This window comes from Carcharodon carcharias, chromosome 18, assembly GCF_017639515.1.
Source record: "Carcharodon carcharias isolate sCarCar2 chromosome 18, sCarCar2.pri, whole genome shotgun sequence".
NCBI lineage: Eukaryota > Metazoa > Chordata > Chondrichthyes > Lamniformes > Lamnidae > Carcharodon > Carcharodon carcharias.
The window spans coordinates 52,561,023-52,586,515 of NC_054484.1; the positions used below are offsets into that span (position 1 = coordinate 52,561,023).

Here is a 25,493-nt window from a genome sequence, read left to right on the forward strand (position 1 = left end):
CATATAATAGCCATTCTCAGATGCCAGTGATTTCATACAGTGAGACGATTATGTTTAAGGGTTTTTTGTTTGGTTAGGTCCTACTTCATGAGATATAAACTTAACAGTTTTAGAAATCATAGTAATTTCTGGGAGATTCAATGTTGTCCCACCAACCCATGATCTACTAATCTGAAGGTACTTGGCTTTCAACAAGGTTGCTGATTGGCGTGCCATACAGAAATGAGGGCCAGGACTTTTAGGATGGCAGGGTTTCCCTTCCAGCCATCAGAAGAGTTGGTGGGGAACACATCCCCGGCAACACTGTATACTCCACAATGATTTCACGCTCCAACTAGCATTAATTGACTGCAGGCGGGCCTTCCACCCCTCACTCAGGAGGAAGTCAGATTGTCCGGCAGCTCTCTAGTCCCTGTAATGCCTCAAGCATACAGTCCCCAGAGCCTAAGTCCTGGGGTTCCAGGAAGAGGTAAGTTTTGGGAGGCCTCAGGGTGGGGAGGGTAGGGGAGGCCTGAGGGCATGGACAGTGGAGGATCGGACTGTCAAGGGAGAGGCTGGAGGAGGCAGGGAGGTCCAGTGGTTGCCAGACCTTAAGTCGGGTGGGGGGTTGGGGGGGGTGGTGCCAGAACTTAAAGGGGGTGTGCTGATGGGTGTCTCCACTCCACTCCCCACCAGCTCCCTTCCCACCCAAGGCCGGAACCCAATTATCTTTGGGCTTCCCCCTTACTTAGGAACTCCTCCTGCCAGACTAAAAATTGAAGCTGTGTGGGAAATGGCCCTTAAGTGTCAATAATTGGCCACTTAAGGGTCTCAACTGGGGCAAGGACGAACAGGGCGTCCGGGGTCTTGTCCACTCTAGCGTAAAATTGCAGAGAGGTCAGGACAGGGGGGAACCCAGTGGGAAGCCCATTCGAGGAATTTTATGCTTACCCCACCTGCCTACAAACCTGCTAGTAGGAGAGTGTAAAATTCAGGCTGATGTTTTTTACCTCAGCCAGTGAAAACTTGATATGCTCATCTTAAAGACAAGTTGACATTTGATTCTTCTCATGTGAATTGTCGTCCCTGATTTTAATGATAGTGATGGAGGAGGTTTCAATTCCGCCTTTCATTGGTTTCAGTACTTCTGTATCTTCCTCCAATAAGAATAGTCATTGGTTGTGAGCAGTATTATTGTGTAGATTTCTTGCGGTGTTGCTAAGATTTCTTCACTCAGTTTATATTTGTTTTCATATTTTTCTACTTGCTGACACCCTTTCCACAATGTTTGTGTGCTTTTCCCAATTTCCCCCTTTTAGATCACAGTCCACGTACGCACTCCTTCACCTTCTAAACGCTACAAAAGCTATGCCTACACACAAGCCGCTTACGTTATGTCTTCTGACCAAAAAATGGACCTCCCTCCAAAGGTCTGTCATCACTGCATGATCTTCTCAACTTGCTTGTTCTCTTCTGATTTCATGCAGCCGGTGTTTGTGAGTTAGACCGGATAGATCTACTTGCTTCCCTGCAATAGGAACTAATAAAACTCTGCATGTACAGGTTGGGGAAGCACTAACAGTGAAGTGAATGATTAATGATTTATGCTTTGAGGACCATTGTGAGCTTTTGTATGCCATTCGACTAAGGCTTTATTAATTATTCTTATCCCATTAGTTTTGTAGAATTGCAAGTAACAAGGGGTATAATAAGTTCACACTGTATGCATTGCACTTCCACGTCTATTGATTTCTGTCACTATGCCACAAATTTGGTGCTGAATTAATAGTATTCTGCATTATTTAAAAGAACATTAACTAGAACATTATTAATATCTAAAGTCATTTCAATCATGATTATAAAATTGGACTGCCCATTTTTTCCTCTTAGAAGACTACTTTAAACACTTAAAGCCATTTCAGTGATCTATTTCACATTGTTGCATTGTTGAACAAACATACGGACTATGGTCTTTTAACATGTTTTTTTCGCTAAAAGATCTAGGGAGAAATGTTGGTACCTTAATTTCCTGGTTGCCTCCATCATGCAAATTTAGGTTTCGTAGCACAAGTTGTAAGAAAAAATATGTACCTTTAAAACTACAAAGAAGAGGTATTGGGTTGCATACTGTTGCTACTTCCAAACTTCATTTGAATTCACCCCTTGATTATGAGGTGTACATCCCAATAGCTGACTGCAGAGAGACAGTGAGCTTAGACCATCTTAAACTAGCAACCTACTGGTTACAAGCTATTAGTGGTAATATCATGAGTATTCATTGTTATAAAAATGGAAAATTTTCATGCAAAGACACACATTATGCTAGTTTCTTTGATCTAATCTTTTCTAAGGTGAAGTTGCTCTGGTATTAACTAGACGAGACTAAAATGGATTATGCAGTTGTTGCAGTGAGTTCCACTCCACTAGGCCTACAATAAAACCAATATTCTTATTTTAGATTCAGATTTTTTAAACTGAACATTTAAAATTATGGCAAAGAAGACATTATGTATCTGTGATTCACCTTTGAGCATGCCTGAGTCATTTTCATTTCCAAATCACATGTATCAGGAACAAATTAAGAACTGGATTTTATATTCAGGAAGAGTAAATGATGCTTAACAGCATGGTAATGCCTGTGTTAAAGTGGCTTTACCACTGTAAAGGTATGCATTCAGATTCAGAGGGACGGGGAGAAACCTATCAACGTCAGTCTGTGCTGGTTTTCACTGAAAATGCTAGTTGACTTTAAGGGTTTAACATGATTGTAGCATCTGTTAACCAGATCCCTTTGATAAGGAAGATCAAATGCTAATTTCATTAGTTGTGTGTTAGAGATTTTATATGTGTTGGAGATCTAGTGCTTTGATGTCATTAGACTGGTAATCCAGATTGCTCTGAGGATATGGGTTCACATTCCACCACGGCAGCTGGTGGAATTTAAATTTAATTAATAAATCTGGAATGAAAAACTAGTTCCAATAATGGTGGCTGTGAAGCTATTGTCAACTGTTGGAAAAACCCACCTGGTTGGCTGATGTCCTTCAGGAAACCTGGCAACTTTACCTCCTCTGGCCTAGATGTGACTCCAGCCACGCAGTGATGTAGTTGACTCTTAAAGCCCTCTGAAATGCCTAGCAAGCCTCTCAGTTGTACCAAACTACTACAGAGAAGTCAAAAAGGAATGAAACTGGACGGACCACCTGGCATTAACCTAGGCACCAGTAATGAGAACAGCACAGCCAACCACGTTGATCTTGCAAAGTCCCCCTGACTAACATTTGGGGCTCGTGCCAAATTTGGAGAATTGTCCCATAGATTAGTCAAGCAGCAGCCAACGTAGCCATGCTCATGAAATCATCACCAGACACCACCATCACCATCACTGGGTATATCTCATTGGCAGAATGGACCCACCAGCCGTGGCAGGACAGTGGTATACAGTCCGAAAAAAGTTGCCCTGACTGTCCTCAACCCAGAACCCATGAAACTTCATGGCATCAGGTCAAACATGGGCAAGGAAACCTCCTGCTGATTACCATGTACCGCACCGCTCCCTTCCGCCTCAGCTGATGAATGGTACTCTTCCATGTTTAACACCACTTGAAGGAAGCATTGAGCGTGGCAAGTGTGCAGAATGTACGTGGGTCGGGAGATTTAAACGTCTGTCACCAAGAGTGGCTTGGTAGCACCACTACTGACCAAGTTGGCGGAGCCCTGAAGGACATAGCTGCTAGCCTGGTGAGGGAACCAACAAGTGGGAAATACCTATTTGATTTTATCATCAACAACTTGTCGCAGACGCACCTGCCGATGACAGTATCGGTAGGAGTAACCACCATGTAGTCCTTGTGGAACAGAAGATCTGTCTTCACACTGAGAATAGTCTCCATCATGTTGTGTGGCACGACCACCGTGCTAAATGGAATAGAGTTAGAGCAGGTCTAAAAACTCAAAACTGGGTATCCATGAGGCACTGGGCCATCAGCAGCAGCAGAATTGTATTCAACCATAATCTGTAACCTCATGGTCCAAAGTATCCCTTAGTCTACCATTACCATCCAATCGGGCGTCAACACTGGTTCAATGAAGAGTACAGGAGAGCATGCCAGGAGCAGCACCTGGCATACCTAAAGATGAGGTGTCAGCCTGATGAAACTAAAACACAGGACTAATGTATGCCAAACAGTGGAAGCAGCATATGATAGACAGAGCCTAGTGATCCCACAAGCAATTGATCAGATCAAAGCTCTGAAGTCCTGCCACATCCAGTTGTGAATGGTGGTGGACAATTAAACAACTAACTGGAGAAGAAGGCTCCATGGATATCCCCATCTTAAATGATGGCAGAGCCCAGCCCATCAGTGTAAAATACAAGACTGAAGCATTTACAAACACTGCCAGCCAGAAATGCCGAGTGGATGATGGATCTCGGGTTCTTTCTGGAGTACCCAGCATCACAGATGCCGACCTTCAGCCAATTCAATTCAAAACTGAAGTCAATGGGAATCAGGGGAAAACTTGCCCCTTCTCAAGGGCAATTGGGGAGGGGCAATAAATGCTGGCCTAGCCAGTGACGCCCACATCTGGTGAAAGAATAAAGAAAAAAACTCTCTACTGGCTGGAGTCATACCTAGCACAAAGGAAGATTTCTGTGTTGTTGCCAGCCAGTCATTTCAATCCCAGGACATTACTGCAGAATTTCCTCAGGGTAGTGTCCTGGGCCCAACCATCTTCAGCTGCTTCATCAATGATCTTCCCTCCATCATAAGGTCAGAGGTGGGAATGTTCGCTGATGATTCCACAATGTTCAATACCATTTTTGATTCTTCAGATACTGAAGCAGTCCACGTCCATATGCAGCAAGACCTGGATATCCTTCAGGCTTGGGCTGATAAGTAACAAGTAACATTCGTACAACACAAATGAGCATGTCCAACAAGAGAGAATCTAACCATCTCCCCTTGACATTACCATCACTGAATCTCCCACCATCAGTGTCCTGGGGGTGACCATTGACCAGAAACTGAATTGGACCAGCCATATAAACCCTATGGGAAGAATTTTCCCCCCATTGGGGGGGAAGTGCAGGAGTGGGTGCGTGCAGGCGTGCCTCCCGCCATTTTACGTGGGCGGGCCAATTAAGGCCCGCCCAGCATGACATCCGCCAGGAAGCGCTATATGCTCCCTGTGCAGGCAGGGGGGATTCCCTCAGCCAGGAGTGTGCTCCAAAGGCTAAGTGCTGTCTCAGGGAGATCAGTGTCAAATTCAAAAATGGTCAATGGACAAAAATAAAACTTCCCTGACATGTCCCCTCATGTGACACTATCACGAGTTGGGACATGTCCATTACATTTATTCAAACTTTTATTACATTTTTAAGAACCTTCATGAAACCTCATCCCACCCCTGGATGAGGTTATGTGCTTTTTCTGAAGCCTGCCAGGGCTCCCAGCCTGCCCAGCAACATTAAGGTTTGATGGGCAGGTCTATTAATTACTTCAGTTAGGTTTTAAATGGCCTCAATAGGCCATTGACAGGTCGGTGGTGCACAACTGATTCAGCTGCTGCCCCCGCTGACCTGAAAATTGAAATGGGGCGGGGTGACGTTGGGAGTTCTGCCTGACATCATCCCCCGTCATTTTACGCGGCAGCGAGCGGGCTCTGCCCCCCTGCTCGCTGGCCTCAATATCCTGGCCTATGGCTACAAGAGCAGTTAAAAGGCTCAGAATTCTGTGGCAAATAACTCTCCTGACTCCCCAAAGCCTGTCCACAATGTACGAGGCACAAGTTAGGAATGTGATGGAATCCTGTCCACTTACCTGGATGAGTGCTGCTTCAACAACACTCAAGAAGCTCAACACCATTCTGGACAAAGCAGCCAGCTTGATCAGAACCCCATCCACCACCTTAAACATTCACTCCCTCCACCACCAAAGCACAGCGGCAACAGTGTGAACCATATACAAGATGCACTGCAGCAACTCACCAACGCTCCTTCCAAACCTGTGACCTCTACCACCTAGAAGGACAAGGGCAGCTGATGCATGGGAACACCAGCACCTACAAGTTCCCCTCCAAGCCAAACAACATGCTGACTTAGAACTATATCGCTGTTCTTTCACTGTTGCTGGTTCAAAATTGTGGAATTCCCTTCCTATAACACTGTGGTGTACTTGCACCATGGGAACTGCAGCAGTTCAAGAAGCTGGCTCACCACCACCTTCTCAAGGGCAATAGGAATGGGGGGCAGCAAATGCTGGCCTAGCCGGCAATAACAGATCCTGTGAAAGAATAAATAAAAAAGATTAATCAGTTTAGAACTGGGCAAAGCCATGGTAACTAATTAAAATGAGATTTTTACTGCATGTGGTTTTGGGAGTTTTGGACTCACGTTAATTCATAACCTCACTCTCAATCTCATAGACCTGGCTTGAATGATAGTAAGTAGCCTATTGTTATGATGGGCTGAGCACTTCCCGACCACTAAGATGTGTTATTGGTTCTATCAGAATGCCCATTGTATTCTCAATGTGGTAGAAGTATTTGATTCTCATGTGATATTCTTACCTGTCTTGTTTGGATCTTTCAGTAACTGGTGCTGATGATTGTTCTGATGTTCAAGTTTTATGCCCCTTTTTTGCTCTTAAATAAAGTATTCCTACCTTATACTGGCAGCTTTAATTAAAGTGATATATCTTCCTTGAATTTCACTGACTACTGTTATGACTGCATCTAAAAGAGCACAATTGCTTTTATGTTTATTTTTTATTTGATGTTATGTTGGTAGGCAACATGCAATAATTTTCTCTTGGAAACCAAGAAGAGGCAGGTGACCTTCTCCTTGGACCATCTTAATCATTACAATCCAATTTCCATACTTGAGGGAGAAACAGGGAATTCAGTATTCAGAAAGCATTTCTATAGCCAAACTAACTATGATTTATTTGAAAGTTATCCAGACTGAAATATTTGACTGGCAGTAACTCATGTTTTTTTTCAAGCAAAGTCATTTTTAAATGCTCTCCATAGCTCATGGTAGGTCAGAGGTAGAAGTTTGTGAAAGATGTACTTAGAAGTTGTGAAATAAATACTGTACTTCTTTCAATAGAATCCTCCAAATAAGTGGATATTGTCAAGTTTGATCTTAGGAACATTTTGTAAAAAGTGGATTAGCATTGTTTTCTAATAATAGGATTGCTAACAACGCTGATTGGTTAAGAACATGAGCTGCTGCACCATTCAATAAGATCATGGCTAATTTGATCTTGGTCTCAACACTTACCTGCCTGCCTTCCATTACTGTTGGCTCCTCAATAGTTGAAAAATCTGTCCAACTCAGCCTTGAATATATTCAATGACTCAGTCTCCACAGCTCTGGGGCAGAGAATTCCAAAGGTTAACACCTCTCTGAGAGAAGAAATTCCTCCTCATCTCCATCTTAGATTGGAGATCCCTTATTTTGAGACTGTGCCTCTTGTTCTAGATTTCCCCATAAGAGGAAACATCCTCTCAGCATCTACTCTATCAAGCCCCCTCAGAATCTTATGTGTTTCAGTAAGATTACCTCTCATTCTCCTAAACTCCAGTGGGTATAGGCCCAACCTGCGCAACCTTTTCTCATAAGACCATCCCATCATTCCAGGCATCAACCCAGTGTACCTTCTTTGAACTGCTTCCAATAGAAGTATATCCCTCCTTAAATAAGGAGAGCAAAACTATACATAGTACTCCAGCTGTGGTCTCACCAAAGCTCTCTACAGTCGGAGCAAGCTTTCTCTACCTCTATACTCTATTTCTCTTGCAATAAAGTCCAACATTCCATTTACCTTTCTAATTACTGTTGTACCTGCATGCTGACTTTTTATGCTTCATGTATAAGATCTCCCAGATGTCTCTGTCGTGCAGCATTCTTCAGTGTCCCTCCATTTAAATAATATTTCACTTTTCCTACACTTGCTACAAAGTGTGAACAACCTCACATTTTCCCACATTATACTCCATCTGTCAAATTTTTGCCCATTCACCTTTGTAGACCGTCAGGGCTGAACTTTGCTGCCGGACTCGTGACCCTGACGTCGGGACCATATATGGGTTGTGCACCTGCACTTGCCAGCGGTGGAACAAGTTTGGTAATTTTTACCGGAGGCGGGCTGCTAATTGGCTTCTTTCAGGCCCACTATCCATTTCAGGACTGTGGGCGGGTTCCTTTGCTGCCGGCTCAATTAGAGAGCTGGCAGCTCTGAAGCCTCAGCAGCACCACCAGAAGAGGTGGGCACTACTGAGGCAGCCAGAAGACCTCATGGCACCACCAGGTAAATAAATTAAAAATAATAAATTCAGGGGGCTGAGGGTTGAAAGGCAAACTCCCCTAGGAGGAATTGGGACCGCTGGGTTAGCCCTCCCTGCCTGGGCCCTCTCTTTGGGCTTGGAGCATCCAGCTCTCATACCCACCAATCTCTGTCCCTGCCTGCTGCTCAATGAAGCTGGCGGCCTACCCATATAGCTGGCAACCTCCCCAACTCCAGAAAATGCCTGCTACCTCACTTAGTGTTCTCAATTAGCATCTTATGAATGCACATTGGCTGCCCAACTTCTTTGAGTGGGCAGCTAATTGGCACCCCAACCTGCCTCTTGCCCATGGCTGAATAGTGTAGGAAGGCATCCTATGTTAGCAGTACTCTACTTCTTTTACTGCCTCCTGAGGGCTGATAAAATTCAGCCCTTTGTATCCTGCTCACACCTGATCGTTCTCACCAACCTTTATCGTCAAAATATTTGACTACATTATATTCAGTCCCTTCATCCAAGTCTTTAATATAGATCACAAATAGTTGAAGCTCCAGCACTGACCCCTGTGACACTCCATTGGTTACAGTTTGCCCATCTGAAAATGACCCATTTACCCTGATTCTGTTTTCTATCATTTAGCCAATTTTTTATCCATGCTAATATATTACCCTCAAAACCATGAGCTCTTATCCTATGCAATAACATTTTATGTGGCCCCTTACTGAATGCCTTTTGGAAATCCAAATACATTACATCTACTGTTTCTCCTTTATCCACCCTACTTGCTACACCTTCAAAGAACTCTAATAAATTTATCCAACACAATTTCCCTTCCATAAAACCATATTGTCTCTGCTTGATTGAATTACTATTTTCAAAATATCATGCTACTGCATGATAATGGATTCCAACGTTTTCCCAATGACAGATGTAAGATTGTCGTTTGTTCCTGGTATGTGAGCATCTCTGAGGCAGCATTTGTTGCAGTTGAGAAGGTGGTGGTGAGCCACCTTCATGAGCCACGGCAATCCATGTAGTGTAGATATGCCTAAGCTGCTGGTAGGAAGGGAGTTCCAGGATTTTGACTGAGCTGCTTTATAGTTTTCTACTTTCTGTCTCTCTTTCTCAAATTGGAGCATGACATTTGTGGTTTTCCAATCTACTGGAATATGTGTGCTACCTACACGAAGTGTGTGATATATAAGCTTAATGTACAACTATACATGACTTTTAATATATTGTAGATCAATTAAGAATTCAGTTCCAAAATAAAAAAGGGTTTTTTTTAATTATAGTGTATTTAAAGATACAATATTCCAAAAATTGTTGAAGCAATGGACCACAGGGAGTGCACCATAAATTGGCTTTTTTGCCTCATCTTTCATATCATATACTTGCAAAGCAAAATGCTGGAAATGCGAATAGAACTTCATGAACATTAGGCCCAGGCGTCTATCTCCTCAGCCAAAGGTGTTTAAGGATAGGGCAAGGAACAGAGATATTGTCAAGGAAAGAATAGACTGAATTTGAGTCAAATGAGATACAGAAAAAAAGATAGAGGGAAAGAACCATTGAATTAAGAGTGAAAGACAGAAAGGAAAAGTAAGAAAGAAAGTAGAAATTTAAAATTTAGATAACATCTAGGATCAGTTTACTCGCTGTGGAATTCCACACTCTCAATTATTCTTTTCCTGGGTCTCCAGGGCTGAGTTTCATGTTAGAGCAATAAATTGGATCATTAACAGGCTTCTTACACCATGAAATACCAGTCTTAAAGGTGAAATTCATTTGTATTTACAGCACATGCAACAATTTTGTCATACTCATGAGGATGTTGATGGTGAGCTTTCATTTTTGCCAGGCTGATGGCAGAGTGGTACAAATTTTCCAGCAGTTTGTGGTCATTTACAACTCATGGCATATATCTTCCTCATCTCAGATTGCTGTTTTCATTTTCTAAATGGAGAATGTTGGGTGCCTTTATTTTTCCACCAACTTCTGTGAATAAACATAAAAGTTTCTGCAGGAATGTTTGTACAAAGGGTTGAACACAAGTAAGATTCCAGTTGTTGGTAATGGTTACTGACTGGTGCGTCAGACCAGAACAGATAAAATTGCTATGGGTTAAACAATTGTTTGACAGCCCAGATATCCATTTGACTGTTCAAACAGCTATGCTCCAGGGAAAACACTGCTTGAATGACAGCTCTTACTCTCTGATCTAATCTGTCAATTGCAAAATGTTTATTTACACAAGATAAAGCGGTTTCAAGTGCTTGCAGTTTCTGTTATTGATGCTTTAAAGAGCCTGATTATTGACAGCTTCATAAAGCTGTAATGAAAGGAATTAATTACTTTTAAAGCTTTTTCGGATATCCTATTGTTACTATAGGGTTCATTGGTTCTATACGGAGTGCATAGTGAGGGAATGGGCATGGAAGTGCCAGAGTTTGGCATGGAGGGTATGAAGGGCCATGGGAGGTGGGTGGAGGGACATAGCCTGGCATGTGGGGCATGGGTAAGATCTTATTAACTTAACTTTCAAAAGGTTCCCCATCCAGATCCACATGCACAACGACTCTGAGGTGCCGTGAACCATGAGTCCTTTAAATGCTGGCCCGACGCCTGAAAATTGTGAGGACTAGGACATGCCTATCCTCACAGTGGAGATGCCCAGGTCAGGAGTGCAGGGTATGGGCTTGCAACCTGCATCAGCGCACATCCATGCTGGTGAACATTTTGGGCTCCCGGGATAGGATCGGGAATCCCGGAATTAGGTCAAGGCTGCCGTTTTCACAGCTCCACGAAGCTTCTCCAGCTCCATGAAAATCCAGCCCAATGTGACGCAGTCCTTGGAAGCTATTAGAGACAATATTCATGTAGAGTTCATTTGCATTATTTTTCTGAAGAAGCCATTTAATTAGTTTTTAACCAATCTGGCTCCAGGCTGGCAAACAATATTAGACATAAAACAGTGTGTAAGTAAGAAAATTAGTAAGCAGAGAGAATGATGCATTGGAGTTACTCCTGGAGCTATAAATTAGAGCTAATGAACCATTTATTTGTGTAATTGGACATTATTGAAATAAATAACCTATCATTTGGCTGCAGTAAACCATCTTGAAATGGAAACACTTCTTATTAAATGTGCATTCAGCTTCTTGAAAAGTAATTTGTGAATTTGTTGAAGAAGTTCCACCTCAGTCAAATTTCCAGTGAATGTATATGTAAATTCTTCACGTACATGGGACACCATAAGTAACTGCACTTTAGGCACTTTTATATTACAAAGGTGTGCAGCTGATAGGAGATACAAACGTGGGTCCATCTGTCTACTTTAGATAAAGGTTAGCTGTATTCATTGAAATGAAGAGTGCAATTCGACCTCTAAATTTCTAAATAGAGTCCAGCAGGGCAGACACCTTATCCATGGGCGTCGAGAAATTCATTGATATTGCACCCATTTCTCAAGCAGACAATGGGCACTTTAGCATCCAATATGGTACACTTATTGCGGGCAGTGGTGTGTTGTCTGCTGTATTGTTAAAGACAGAAAAAGAGGCAGAGCTAAAACAGGCGTTAGACTCTTTGCATATGTAAATAAGGGTCCTCAGGCCTGTTTGTAAAATTGGGCAGCCCTGAACATAGTTGGTGTTGGCTCACCTGCTTTCAGTCCTGAATGGGCTGACACTTATATGAATACTGTCTGTCTCCTGTCCTACTTCCTTTAGTTGCATTTAATATAGAAAACAGAATGTATTTGCATAAGCCTCATGATAGATTCTGAGTAATTATAAAATACAGTTGCATGATTTATAGGGTACTGTGATGTAGTGGTTATGTTACGGAATTAGTCATCTAAAGGCCCAAACTAATAATCCATAGAACGTGCATTTTAAATCCCACCATGCTAGTTGGAGAATTTGAATTCTGGTTCAAAAATCTGGAACTAAAAAGCTGTTGTCAGTAAAAGCGGTCTCAAAGATATTGGATTGCCATAAATTGTCATAATGTGCCTGAGGAAAATAAACCTGCCCTCCTTATCCAATTTGGGTTATATATGACTGCAGCCCCCCATGCAAGCAATATGTTTGCATTCAGCAGGAGCTGAGTGTCCTTGTGCATCAATTACAGGAAGTTAACATTCAGACATAGCAAACAATTAGGAAGGCACATGGTATCTTAGCTTTTGTTACAAAGGTTGAACATAAGAGTAATGAAGGCTTGTGATAATTGTACAGAGCATTGGTGAGACTACACCTGGAGTACTGTGTGCAGTTTTGGTTTCTTTACCTAAGGAAGGATATACTTGCCCTAGAGGGTGTGCAATGAGATTAACTAGACTGCTTATTGGAATGAGGGATTCTTTGAGGAGGGATTGAATAGACAAGGCCTGTATTCTTCAGGGGCTTGACAGGGTAGATGCTGAGAAAATGTTCCCCCTGGTTGAAGTAATCAGCACATGGTGTCACAATTCAGAATAAAGCGTCAGCCATTTAAGAGGAAAAATGTCTCCACTTAGAGGGTTGGGAGTTTTTGGAATTCTCTACCTCAGTATATTTAAGACTGAAGTTGAATGACTTTTGGGTACTCCGGGAATTAAGGGGTATAGAGATGGTTGGAAAGTGGAGTTGAGGCAGAAAATCAGCTATGGTCTTGTTGAATGGCGGAGCAGGCTCAAAGAATCAAAAGGCCTGCTCCATCTTCCATTATTTATGTTCTTATGATTCTTAACTGTTCTGTGAATTTGCCTAACAAACCATTCAGTTGTATGAAGCCACTAGAATCAGAAACAAAAAGCAACCCTGATGGATCACTCGGCTGTGAAACTTGCTCCCTAACAACATTGTGAGAGCACCTTCATCACACTGACTGCATCTGTTCCGCTTTGAAGGCAACTAAGGATGGACAATAAATACCTGTCTTGCCAGTGATGACAACCTCCTTAAAAAAATTGTAAACGTATTCGTTGGGGGAAACAAAAGCACCAATTGAGAGAATTGGTCAACTTTGAAATGTAAAAAATGAACATTTCATCCAGATTTTCATTTCTAGGCATTAAATTTCCATTTTCCCCCTTGCTAGGTTTTCTTAGCCATGTTCGTCATAGTTCAACTGAGAGGATAGTCTGCTATCTAGTTCTGTTCCTTGAGTTACAGCAAAAAATGAACCAGCCACCTAGAGTGGGCCGTTTTCTCTACTGTTGTCACCTCCACTGGCAGAATTTATGATTAGAAGGGTGCTACATGGAGAACAGTGCATAAAAACCAATCGCAGTTTGGCACATTGTTAAACAGGATCAGGAGATGGGGCAGTCAGCAGGTGACAGGGACAAGGAAAGTAATTTGAAAACTGCTTGTGTTCTGGAATAGGACTTAAATGTTTTATGGAATGTAATTAAAATTTCAGGTTGATTTATCATCAATTCTCCCAATGCCTCCTTAGTGAAGAAGGCAGGGAGGCAACTTACCGACTGTCCTGTGCTTGTGTTGCTATGAACAAACTGGGAGGAGGCACACCAGAATAGTCTTCCCCCTTCTTTTCTGCAGAGTAGTGCCTGACCTCATTTTCTTTTCTTTAACTGTTTCAAAGCAAGTTTTGTAAAACATAAATTCTTAGACTCCAAAACGTGGCCCTGTAGCATTGCTAGTTGGTGCTACAGAAGCCAGAAGCCCTCTGAGTGGGCCGTACAACACTGTGGTCTCTTCCAGCCTGGCTGCAAAGTGTGCTATTGCTGAAGTACCATACATACACCGGAAGCATGTACCATGCATAAACTGGAAGTTGCCATTCTGCCCAGATTGTGACATCAGACAGCTGTTCTGGTTTATTTGAAATGCACATTTCAACCTTGGACCATGCAGGTCTACTGAATGCATCCGATTGTCACATGTAAAAGAATGTGCATTCAGCTGATGAGACCACTGGTGTGATTTAAAGGGACAGCCATCCAACTTGTAGGTTAGGTGATTCTGACTAGTATTTGCAATTTCAGAGTTTGTGGAAGAGCTGTGGAGCATTTTGGGAAGTGTTGTGGTTACTTCCAGGGTATGGCAGGGAGTGTTGCTGCATCCATACACAGGGGCAGAGGATTTGGTATCCTGGAGCATGTATGCAGGCTGTCGTTGCGGTGCCTCTGGGTCTGCAACAAGACAGGGCGATGGAGCAGAAGCTGCAGAAAGGGGTCACCTTTGTTCTGGATGGGCTGATGGTGAGTGCGTACTCACACTCTGGTTCCCTTAGGTTAACATCCCTTCACCACCATTACTCTATTATATCTCTTGTTCCCATTCATCTGTGATGCTCTATCACTGAGTCCTCTTGGCCAGAATCCTGCAGTAAGGAAGGAAGTCACTGTAGTCCCGGAGGACCATAGGCTGCTCTCTCGTTAGAGAGAGACAACTGGTGGTGAATTTAACCTGAGGATCATAACACCTCAGCTGAGGCAATAGAAACCACCAATGAAAACCTCGATATGACATTTTTTACAAAAACACATCCAATAATACAAGCAGAAATGAACATTTCACCCATGTGCATTCCCTTAGTGCCTACCTTGTGGCATGTCTGGTGGAAGGCTGCTGACTTTTACTGGGGCTTACTGCAGGCAGTCTTGCTGGACTACCTTTTAGTGCTCTGGGCCTTGAGGGACCAGTTTTGGACTGTACCACCTGGGCATAGGTGGCACCAGTGTAGGCTGGTTGGCTCAGAGGCAACTGAGGCTGACAGAGTAGCAGCAGTGGGAGCATCAATGCTGAAACCCTGAGGCCAGCAGCTTCGTGCTCCACTGTGCCACTGCCACTCAGCCTCACCAGGGATGGCACTTCAGCAATCCCAGCAATGTGTTGGAGGATAGGTTGCAGGGCTGCTATGAGACTCTGCAAGCCAATTTGATCACTGATACCTGCAGCCATGATGGCAGCGGTTTGAGCTTTCCTGGCAGCAAGCTGACTTCAGTTTGAACTTCCACTACAGCACCCAGATTTTGCCTCTCTTCTGCTTGTGCTCCAGTGGAAGTTGAGACATTGGCCACCGGATGCTGCACCACAGTTGGGTCCTTTCTTTCACAGTGTTCCTTCTTGCAGAATAGGGCAGACTCCAAGCTCTGCACAATGCCTTGTGCAAAGTTGGTGCCACACTCCATGCTTCTTGTCATTGATCATGGCTTTCTGGCACACCTGCCAATGAACCAAGCATCTCTGTGTGCGTACCCACCTGAGTTCTCCTGTAAGCTGCCCCCATTGAAGTCTTCACCTGAGTCCTCTGCAACAGAGCTTGTACAATCTCACCTTCTGGCAAGCTGATGCTTGTGATATCCTTGTCCCATTTCCTAATGACAGTCCAGTGTCCAGTGTCTCAGCAGGTCCTTCCTCTAAGCTTTCATCCCAAACAGTGGTTTTCAACTCAGATTCGAATGGGTCCTTGGAGATCTGCAGGAAGGTTTCACAGGGTCCACCAAATCGATCTCAGAACTCCAGAGCAAAATGTGTTCGACCAGAGTGCCCAAAAGGACTGACCAGCGGCCTTGCCACTGAGGCAAGATGATTTGGTACACCTGCAGATGGCAACCTTCTTGAACTTGATAGATTTAGGTGTCCACCACTTATACAATTTCATGGTTGCTATACCTGTTCTTATCAGGCGTATCTCTACCCACGATGCAGTGGGTCCCTTAGAGAGCCACAGTTGTAGCAAATCCTGACAAAGGGATTTTCTGATGTCACTAACCTATAACCATGGGAACTCTGACATTAGGGTGGGACTCAGAAATGCTCAGTCCTGGCCTAACTTCTAGTTCTTTCAGTGTACCTCTGCAGAAGTTATGGCATGACTGCGCCAGAGAACTGACAGCTATCCAGCCCTGTTATGTTTAGAAACTATGTGGGTTATGATACCTTGTACATCTAATATTATACTTTTTGCTGTATATGCAAGAGATGTGTGTGCTTACGTGTCAGGAGGGGTGAATTATGTACATATATTGAAGGAAATTTTATTATTAAGATACCACATAATTTAATCTGGTGGTCATAGCCACTCTTGCATTGAAGCGCTATCTTCTCCCTGCTAAGACATGCCCAGGTGTGTGAAGAGTTATAAGATCAGTGAGATTTTAATTATGCATTTTTCTTCCTGTCCCAATTGCTCAGTGTCTTATTGATGAGCACTATTGTTCAGCAGGGGGATACAAAAAAGATGAGTAAGAAAGAATGTATTTGTACTTGAGTGTCATTTTTCATGTCCACAAGACATCTGAAAACCGCACTCTTGAAGTATAGTAATATAGGGAAACACAGGAATCAATGCGCACACAGCAAGGTTTCACAAATTGCAATGAGACAAATCAGCCAAATAATCTGTTTCATTGATGTTAGTTGACACAAGTGGACCTTCCCTGCTTTTCTTTGAATAATGCCAAGGAATCTTTTAAATCCACCTGACAGTGCACACTGGGCCTCAGTTTAATGTCTTGTTTGAAATCCTGCACCCCCAACAGTGCAACAGCCTGTTCTGTGCTGAAGTGTCAGGTGTATTCCAGCAGAGAAAACCAGAGAGCAATCAGAACCTGTCCTTGATTTTATTTTCCTGGCTTGTTAACTTGGTCTCCAAGTGGCTACTCTAACTGTGAACAAATTCCCCAAATCTTGACATTTAAGCACAACTTACTTAGTTATTTGTGGCCTTTGCTATTTGTAATATGTAAAGAAATGAGCAAAACTTTACATATGTAACTATATTCACTATTTTGTTTTGTGTTTCAGCATTTTGAATCTAGTTACACTGATCTCATAACAAATGCTATCTTTTTTTAACCACTCATGTATGCCTCCACTGTTGTCCGTGACCTGATATGAGGCATACTTCATGTAACAGAAGAGCATGTTGAGAGCCAGTTACCAGATCAACCAGTTAGGAATCCAGAGTTTAAAATACTCAAGATAGCTGACAGTTCAACTGCTTCTAAGTTTCTAAAGACCCATCATTCTGGTAAAGGAAGATATTATCCTTGAGTTTTGATGGAAAGTAGGTGCAGCTTTTGTTTGACTTTGAATGTTCATCAAACTGCTACTTGCACTTACTATGGTGCTCCAGTAGGAGATTGTCAACATTGTGAATACTTTAAGTTTGGCCAATGTGAAGCAGGGATCAGCCAAGTGAATCAGTCTATATTGGTTTCTTGCCCCTCCTGAAATCCTGTCCCACGGGAACCAATTAGAAAAAAATGACATTCACCCAAGCAAGTTGTAGTTGTAGTTTACCCCAAGGCTTGAACTAGTCACCTACCGGATGGAAGCTGATAAGCCACTCAAAATCATGGTTTAAATTAGACTGTTATGCTGGGCTTTTAGTCACGGCATTGCATTTTCCTGGTGTAGTTTTACAGTGTACTGGCAGCACTCAGGAGAAAAAACAGAGTTCTCAGATCCCATAATACTGTGTGCATTTCAGGAAGCAAAAATTGATTTAATTCATAATGTTCAACATATGTTGCTACAATTGCACTTAGATCCAGTATTGCAAGGCAAATAAAAACTGTTTCATCCTCAGTAGCGGTAACTTTACCTTGTAAATTCAATTTCAGCATCACTTGGATGCCCTCAATAATATGCTATAATGTCCTGACATAATTTGTGAGAATAATTTTGCTCATCTGCTGTTTGTTTTCTAAACTTGCAGGTAATGTGTCTTTCTTCTTATACATGTAAATATGGCAATCTGCTGCTTTTCGCTGCTATGCCAAGACCTATGGCACTATTTTAAATTTGAACCCATTCTATCCTAGGAAGTTATACTTATTGTCAGTTTCCTCAGTCTTGCCTTGATTCTACAATCTTCTACACACTTTCAAAAGCAGTACTTCTGGTCTCCTCCAATTCTTTTCGAAACTCGAGATGTCCTATGTTACAGGCCCTAGTCCTTTATCTGGATTTCTTCTTTAAATAAATATGAATCACAGCATTTCTGAATGCACTGAGGCCTTTAGGCTTCATCTTCCAATACTCAGTGATTTGAACAGTAGCAAGGCTGCTCATCAATTGCAATAATCCAGATGTTACAGACAGTGGAGGAGAGATAAACTGGAACTTATGTACCCTTTCCCTTACTGACCATAATCAGCGTGGTTTTGGAGAGGAAAATATGTGTAGTTCTTAGCCCCTGGAGTTTGTGGTCAATTTGGAAATAACAGCAGCAAGCTTTTGTGGGTTTAAGTAAAGAGCATTATATATTCACACACTCACCCCAAAAATCTAAATGCTCCATCATTAACACAACACAAACTCAAGAAAGATGCAATTAAAAATGACAGTATACTTCTACAAGTGTTAAACCAAAAGAATAATTCCCATGTTGGGTTTATGGTAGAAGAACATTCACTGTGGGGCCAATAAAGAAAAGTCTTTTTCCACCCTTGAATTGTTGTTCAGATGGGCTCAAATAGCTCAAGTCAGATATCTGGATAATTGCAGGAGTCCCTCTAAGAGTTGAGCGCTCAGCAGGTCACAAAGCTAGGCACTTGTGGTTTTCATATCAGGAGTTCAAATTTCTTCACAAATAGACTTAACGTTTTTGAATCAGTTTGGGAGGCTATTTTAAAATTTATGGCCTCGAGGCCCTTAAAGAGAAAAATGACACAGCCTTTTGCTGCAGTTGTCTCTTTTGGTGTTCTTTTGCAGACTACCCAGGTCTTCCAGGATCTTCAGATTAAAACTTGTTATTTCCAGCTGTTTTCCATCACATGACCAATACTGGTATTGTCTACCTGGAATGGTTAAGTTCAAAGCCATTGTGATACAATTGAGATAATGGATGAGTTCTTCACAGTTACTCAGGATGAATTGGTTTCTGTCCAGCACTCATTGTTAGGATTCCTACTCAGATACATGGAGTCTATACTAGTGTTTTGCATAAATCCCCAAACAATAGCAAGTGTGAACTCCACAGACCATATTTGTCTTGATATGTCCATTCCAGGGGGAGGCCCCCACCCAGGGTGATTTAATTAGGAACTTTCTGGAAGCTCGAGATAGTTCGTTGAAGTTGTAACATCTGACCCGTGGTGGCCATCTTAACAGTTCATCGGTGTCCCATTTTAAATAAAAGACAGTTCCAGAAACTTCTATATAAACAGAGTCCATATTTAGAGTTATGAATGTGGCATGCCTTTACTGGGCATAACACAAATCAGTATGAATCTGAGAGAGTAGGTGACACATTCCTCAGCCCAGATTGAGGTACCAACCACAGGAAGTAATCACTAGAGAAATGATGGCACATATCCAAAATGAGCAAAGGTCAATAATGGTTATTAATCCTTCCCCAATCCATAGACTATATCAATATCAAAAGAAGCGCATAACATGGCATCATATGTGTACAGTTCCCTCTGTGAACCTACACCACTACTAATCACTAAACACACAACATTTTTGCATATACAGAGAGATTTTCTCTTTGACTCACTTATGTGTACTGCCATTTTTAATTGTAGATTTCCTGGCGCCAAGAAGAATTTTTCCCAAACAGACTCTAATTAGCATTTTTGAGGCGTTTTTAGATTTGCTTTAGCCTTCATCCCTAACTGCTTCTTAAGAATAATCTTGCTCGTTGAAGCTGGGCCGTTCATGCCTAGTAATAGATGTGACATTTACTTGTTTCTGACTCTTACATGGATTTAATTTGTAACACAGATTTATAATTTACAAAAAGGCAGTAACATTTTGATTCATGTAAAATACCAGAAATAATTAAGTAATCAAAATGTAGAAGGTGAGTTCAGATATATTCGACTGACTGGAAGAAGGATACTCTTTTTGTTAATTTTATTCAGCCTATTTGCATGATTACATTAAATACGATCAATGCAAGGAAGAAAAGAAAGGGTTCTTTCTAAGGAATACTGTAAATAATATTGAACGTTTGATAATCTCCAAGTTTCCTTGTTGAAATTATGAAGTATTTATTGCCTTCAACATTGATTAACAAAATAAACTTAATTGTCTGCTTGTTTCAGTCTTTGTAGATAGATGCTAGTTGAATAGACCATATAACTTGTTGGGGGCTGTAGTATGAGTGTTTTATTTATATCGATTTTAAGATCTCACACTTTCCATGGATTAAAATCAGCCTTTATAACTTAATTTGTCTGGGAAATTCATCATTTAATAGTGTAGAGAAATATTGCTTCTGAGGTGTTAAAATGCATTTTACACAAAATGCCCCTTATAAAAATGGCGGTTTAACTGCAAGAAGAATATTTACTGTTTCACTGTGGAGCTTAATTTAGAATCCATTGGTATGTAATATGGGTTATTAATATGTTTAAGCCTATAAACGTGGCACCTGACAAGTAGACATTAAAATGCAATTGAGAAGACTTGAACACAATGGCTTCTTATAGTAAAAAACTCAATGTTTGTAGGTTTGTGCTTACTTTTATGTGGTACTTAAGTATGAATATGGTTTAAAATACAATTGGTGGTAAAAACACGAGCTTGTTTAATCTGGGCCTTCCATGATGAATGCAGTATATAGATTCAAACTTTTAAACAAATGCCAACTTTAGTTGATACTGTAACCACCCACTTTTTCCATGTTCAAAACTAAACAAGAGGCAGAATGGGGCAGGTCAGAGGATGAAATCACAGTTTGCGTTCTGATGTTGCCTTTGCTGCAAATGAATGTTCATTGAAAACTTTAACTGCACACCTAATGGGCTGGAGGATAAATGCACCTCTCTGTGTAATACATGAGAATATAATTAAAAACAGTTAAGGATGAAATTGGCCAATTTTTTGCTCATCAAAGATCACCTCTTAAAAAAAAACTCTAACCCACCCAGCCAGGCTTCCAGCTGAATTTTGAAGTGCTCCTTAATGCCTATGATGCTAATATGTTATTGAGCGATGCAGATCAGAAAGGTCCCAGATTTGATTCTCAGCCAGAGTGGTCGGAATGCCACACTCAGCCTCTGTATCCCTAGGATAAGAAGCAAAATTCAGGTAGGGTTCCCACTCTATCAAGTGACCATTTCAAGGAAGCAGATGTGCAGTAAATAATACAGGAGATAGATAGGCTTATATTTTTGCAGTTGAGATCAAGTCTTGATTGGTGTTGCCTCACAGGTGCCAGAGTAGGTACATAACACAGCAGGTGGGCAAGCTTTTTGAAAAGGAGGCAATCTGCCTGATGCTGTGATTCATGTCAGAACCAATAACATAAGAAATACTACAAGAGAGGTCATGCAGAGAAAACGTGAAAGGACCAAAATTGAACAGCAGGAACTCAAGGGTAGCAATCTCACAATAATTTCCAGTTCCATGTACTTGCCTACTTAGGGAGCTGGGAGGTGAGAGGCATCAATATGTTGTGGAATGGTGAAATGGTGTGTTTCAAATTTCTGGAGCATTGGAGTAAATTTTGGGAAAGGTGGCAGCAGTACAGAAGGAGAGTATTTACCTGAAGCACAGTAACACCATGCAGAGAGGATCAGTAGGGGGAAAATTTATAACAAACCAGGTTGTGAGGGATGGTGGTGGTGGTGGTGGTGGTGGTGGTGGTTGGGGGGGTGGTGGTGGTGGTGGGGGGGGTGGTGGTGGTGGTGGGTGGGTGGTGCTTTCTGAGAAGACAGCCCAAAAACTAAGAATGTTGATCAGCATTTTGGCTCCCAAGTGTTAACATTAGATAAAGGAGACTTCAAGAGTAGCAACAGAAGGGGGGAACAAGCTAGGTCGTACTGGAGAAATTAGAAGAATTTACCTCAGATTATAATACATTAATTCTAGAAAATGGCACAATTTTCACAATGCCACAAAGGGACAAAACCTTGCTGAATCCAAATTCCAGCCTAAATTTCAGCCCCCTGCAGTTATTATACCACAGGACAATCCTCACTGGCTGTCAGGGTTTCTGAAATCTTGTCCATTAGTTCAATGTGTGGGGAAAAAAGTGAAAGGAGAGTGGAAGATTGCTTATGTGCTAATGGGCAACTTTTCATGACAGTTGATGAAAGAGTACCCAAGAAATTGAAACAGAAAACTGTGATCACGAGTGACACCATCCGTTTGTTGACCCATCCTCTGATCAACCAACCTGCCATTTCTCTGCTCTCAGCCATTGAACTGGATTTAATGCAGTGTGTCACAGTGGGAACCAAGGCGGCTAGACCCACTTAATTGTGGGAAAGGCCCCTTGTCAGTCTCCCGGCAGTGGCAGAACCTCCCTAATTGAGTCGGAGGGCAGGAGGGGCTGATGCAGGATTCCTGGCCGCTGGTGCTGTGATGTCAATCAGGTTCATTAATGAGCTAATTGACAGCTATTATCCATGAGCCCACCACAATTCAGTGGTGGCTCAGGGATTAAATGGACACCACACGGGTCACCTGTGTCTCAGAAAGTCACCCCGCAAAAAATCTTGGGTTTGCTAGTGGCTTCCTGCGGGGGTAGGGGGCGCAGTGGAAACGGAGTGTGGCGGGGGGCACTTAATGTCTGATGTAAAGACCTGGCATTGGGAAGGGGTGGCCACTGAAAGCCTCCCCACTGCCCTTGCCTCTAATCCACCTGCATTTCCCTCCAGCAACCCCCATCCCACAATCCCCATTTTACCCTCATTCACCTTTTGACCTGGGGTCCCTCAGAAATCCTGGACCTCTGCTCTCGATGGCGTTGACAAGCAATGGAAAGCTGCCAGCCTCTGACTGGCCAGCAGCTCCCGGCAGGCGGTATTTTTGCCACCAGGGTCCTGAATCCTGGGGAAGGCCACTTAAATGTCTGAAGGGCATGTAATACTATTAGGCCTTCCCCCATGGAGCTGATGGGGGTTTCCCGCCAGTTCTCTGAGCAGTGGGCGAGACCCCTGGTGGGCCAATTAAATCCAGCCCACTGACTCTGGTGATGGAATTATAGAAGGGGAGGAGGGAAGGGGAGTGGATAATGGTGGGTGGATATGGTCGGGTGAAGTGTTGTTGGAAAGAAGCACAGAAGCTTATTTTCAGTTTTATTTCTGCTACTACTACAAACTCCGGTATCATGATATTGCGGTTAACTATGCTCATTGCTGCCAAAGGCAAAACCCAATCCAATATTATTGTGAAAAACTTAATTCCTAAAAATGAAAAACGGAATGAGTTATAAGTGAAATCACAAAACTGGTAGGTCCCAGAAGAGATGTATTATGCAGTTAAAATGGTTTTGTATTTGCGGATAAGCAATGTAATGAATAGTGCAGAATCCAATCATGTTCTTTTCTGTATTTGAAAGGGGACAAGTAAGCATAAGAATTATCAGCTATTTATAACTAGCTCTTGAATTTGGAACAAATTCTCTGGAGATGATAAGAAAATGAAACCAGATCATAATTTCTTTCTAGTTTCAAATATATAGTGTCATTGTCTTGATTATTTAGTTAATGCAGTGGAACACTTTGACCTGTTTTTAATTGAAGAACCTCCCCTCTGTTTTACACTGAACAGCTCTCAGAACCCTCAGTAGAGAGGCCAGCTGGAAGCTTACTGATGGAAGCAGAAGTGGACCTCGATAGCTACCAGACTGCATTAGAGGTCGTGCTAACCTGGTTGCTTTCAGCCGAGGATTCATTGCAGGCTCAGGGCAGGGTCTCTGATGACGTGGAGGAGGTCAAGGAGCAATTTCATGCTCATGAAGTAGGTGCATTAATTTAAAGTTGTTGAATGGGAATATGGAGGCACTTATTCCATGATAATTATTTAAGCAATAAATGTGAAGGTACTGTAGTACTCAACATTTTTGGCAGCCTTTCTAATATCTCCTCTTTTGGCTGATACCTCTTCTTTGCCTTGTGTTTTCTGAAGTACCTTGGGACATGTTTTATATATCAGGGACTTAAATGCAAATTGTTGTTAAGTTTCATTTTACTTTCACCAAAGTCGATACGTTTTTAGAACTTAATTTGCCAACAATGTTTTCTACTTGTTGGAAAGTCACACATCTATCCATAATTTACCTCTGTTATTTTTGGCAGGGTTTTATGATGGAGCTAACAGCACATCAAGGTAGTGTGGGTAACATTCTGCAGGCTGGGAATCAGCTAATTGCAGAAGGAAAATTAACAGAAGATGAAGAAAATGAAATTCGAGAACAGATGAACTTGCTGAACTCCCGATGGGAAAATCTCAGGGTAGCCAGCATGGAGAGACAAAGCAAGTGAGTAAATGGTATTATCTATCTTGGACAGATTTCCAAACCTCTTCAGTATTAATACAATCATTTGCTAATTTGGCTTCAAGCCGTTGGCTAACATGATTGCAAAATGATTGACAAAATGTTGCATTTTGTTTGAATACCAAAACATAGATTTGCTTTCAGTTCCAGTTGCTATCTCATTCCCTTTGCATACACAGGAGACAGAGACTACATTGTGCCATTTTGAATCATTGCAGAGATAGCAGAAGGCTGTGAGGCACACTGCTGTTAATTGAATGTGCTTTTGATCATCTTCAATCATGTGTTTCAATCACTTGTTACTGTTCCTTTTACCCTGTCTTGACTGTCAGGCCAATTTTTTTTTTTGGCACTCTAATTCCAGCTTCCTTTCCATGCACAATATGATGTCTGCTAATTATTAGGTGAATGCAGTATAGATTTTAAAAGGTTACTTCACACTTCGGGAAGCCCAACCTAATTAAAGATGGTCGGCAGATGGGAAGTAAGAGGTCCAATAAAAGGGTCTGCAGTGATGCCTGGCTGGCAGCCCTATTGGGAGAAGTGAGCACTGCTGAGGCAGGCAGGAGATTGCAAGGGCACCTCAAAATGAAGGTGTTTTCTTTAACTTATTTGTTCATGGGACGTGAGAATCGCTGGCTAGGCCAGCATTTATTGTCCACCCCTAAATGCCCTTGAGAAGATGGTGATAAGCTGCTTTCAGTGCTGTTAGGAAGGGAGTTCCAGGAACTTGACCTAGCAACAGTGAAGCAACAGCAATATATTTCCAAATTAGGATGGCATGTGGCTTGGAAGGGAAATTTCAGGTGGTGTTCCCATGTATCTGCTGCCTTTGTCCTTCTGGTCGGTAAAGGTCACAGGTTTGGGATGTGCTGTGGAAGAAGCCTTGGTGAGTTGCTTCAGTACATCTGATGATGCACATTGCTGCCACTGTGTGTCTGTAGTGGAGGGAGTGAATGCTTAAGATGGTTGATGAAGTGTCAGTCAAGCAGCCCGCTTGATTGGCACCACATCCACAAGCATTC

At 42.2% G+C, this 25,493-nt stretch overlaps 1 protein-coding gene across 1 annotated transcript in view; it reads left to right on the top strand.

Moving 5' to 3' along the window:
* dmd (dystrophin) overlaps positions 1 to 25,493 on the top strand; it is a 1,748,406-nt gene that overhangs the window by 470,377 nt on the left and 1,252,536 nt on the right. The window contains exons 9-10 of the mRNA XM_041212034.1: positions 23,742 to 23,930; positions 24,269 to 24,450. Coding sequence (XP_041067968.1) covers positions 23,742 to 23,930; positions 24,269 to 24,450 — 371 coding nt within the window. The remainder of the gene's footprint in view (positions 1 to 23,741; positions 23,931 to 24,268; positions 24,451 to 25,493) is intronic.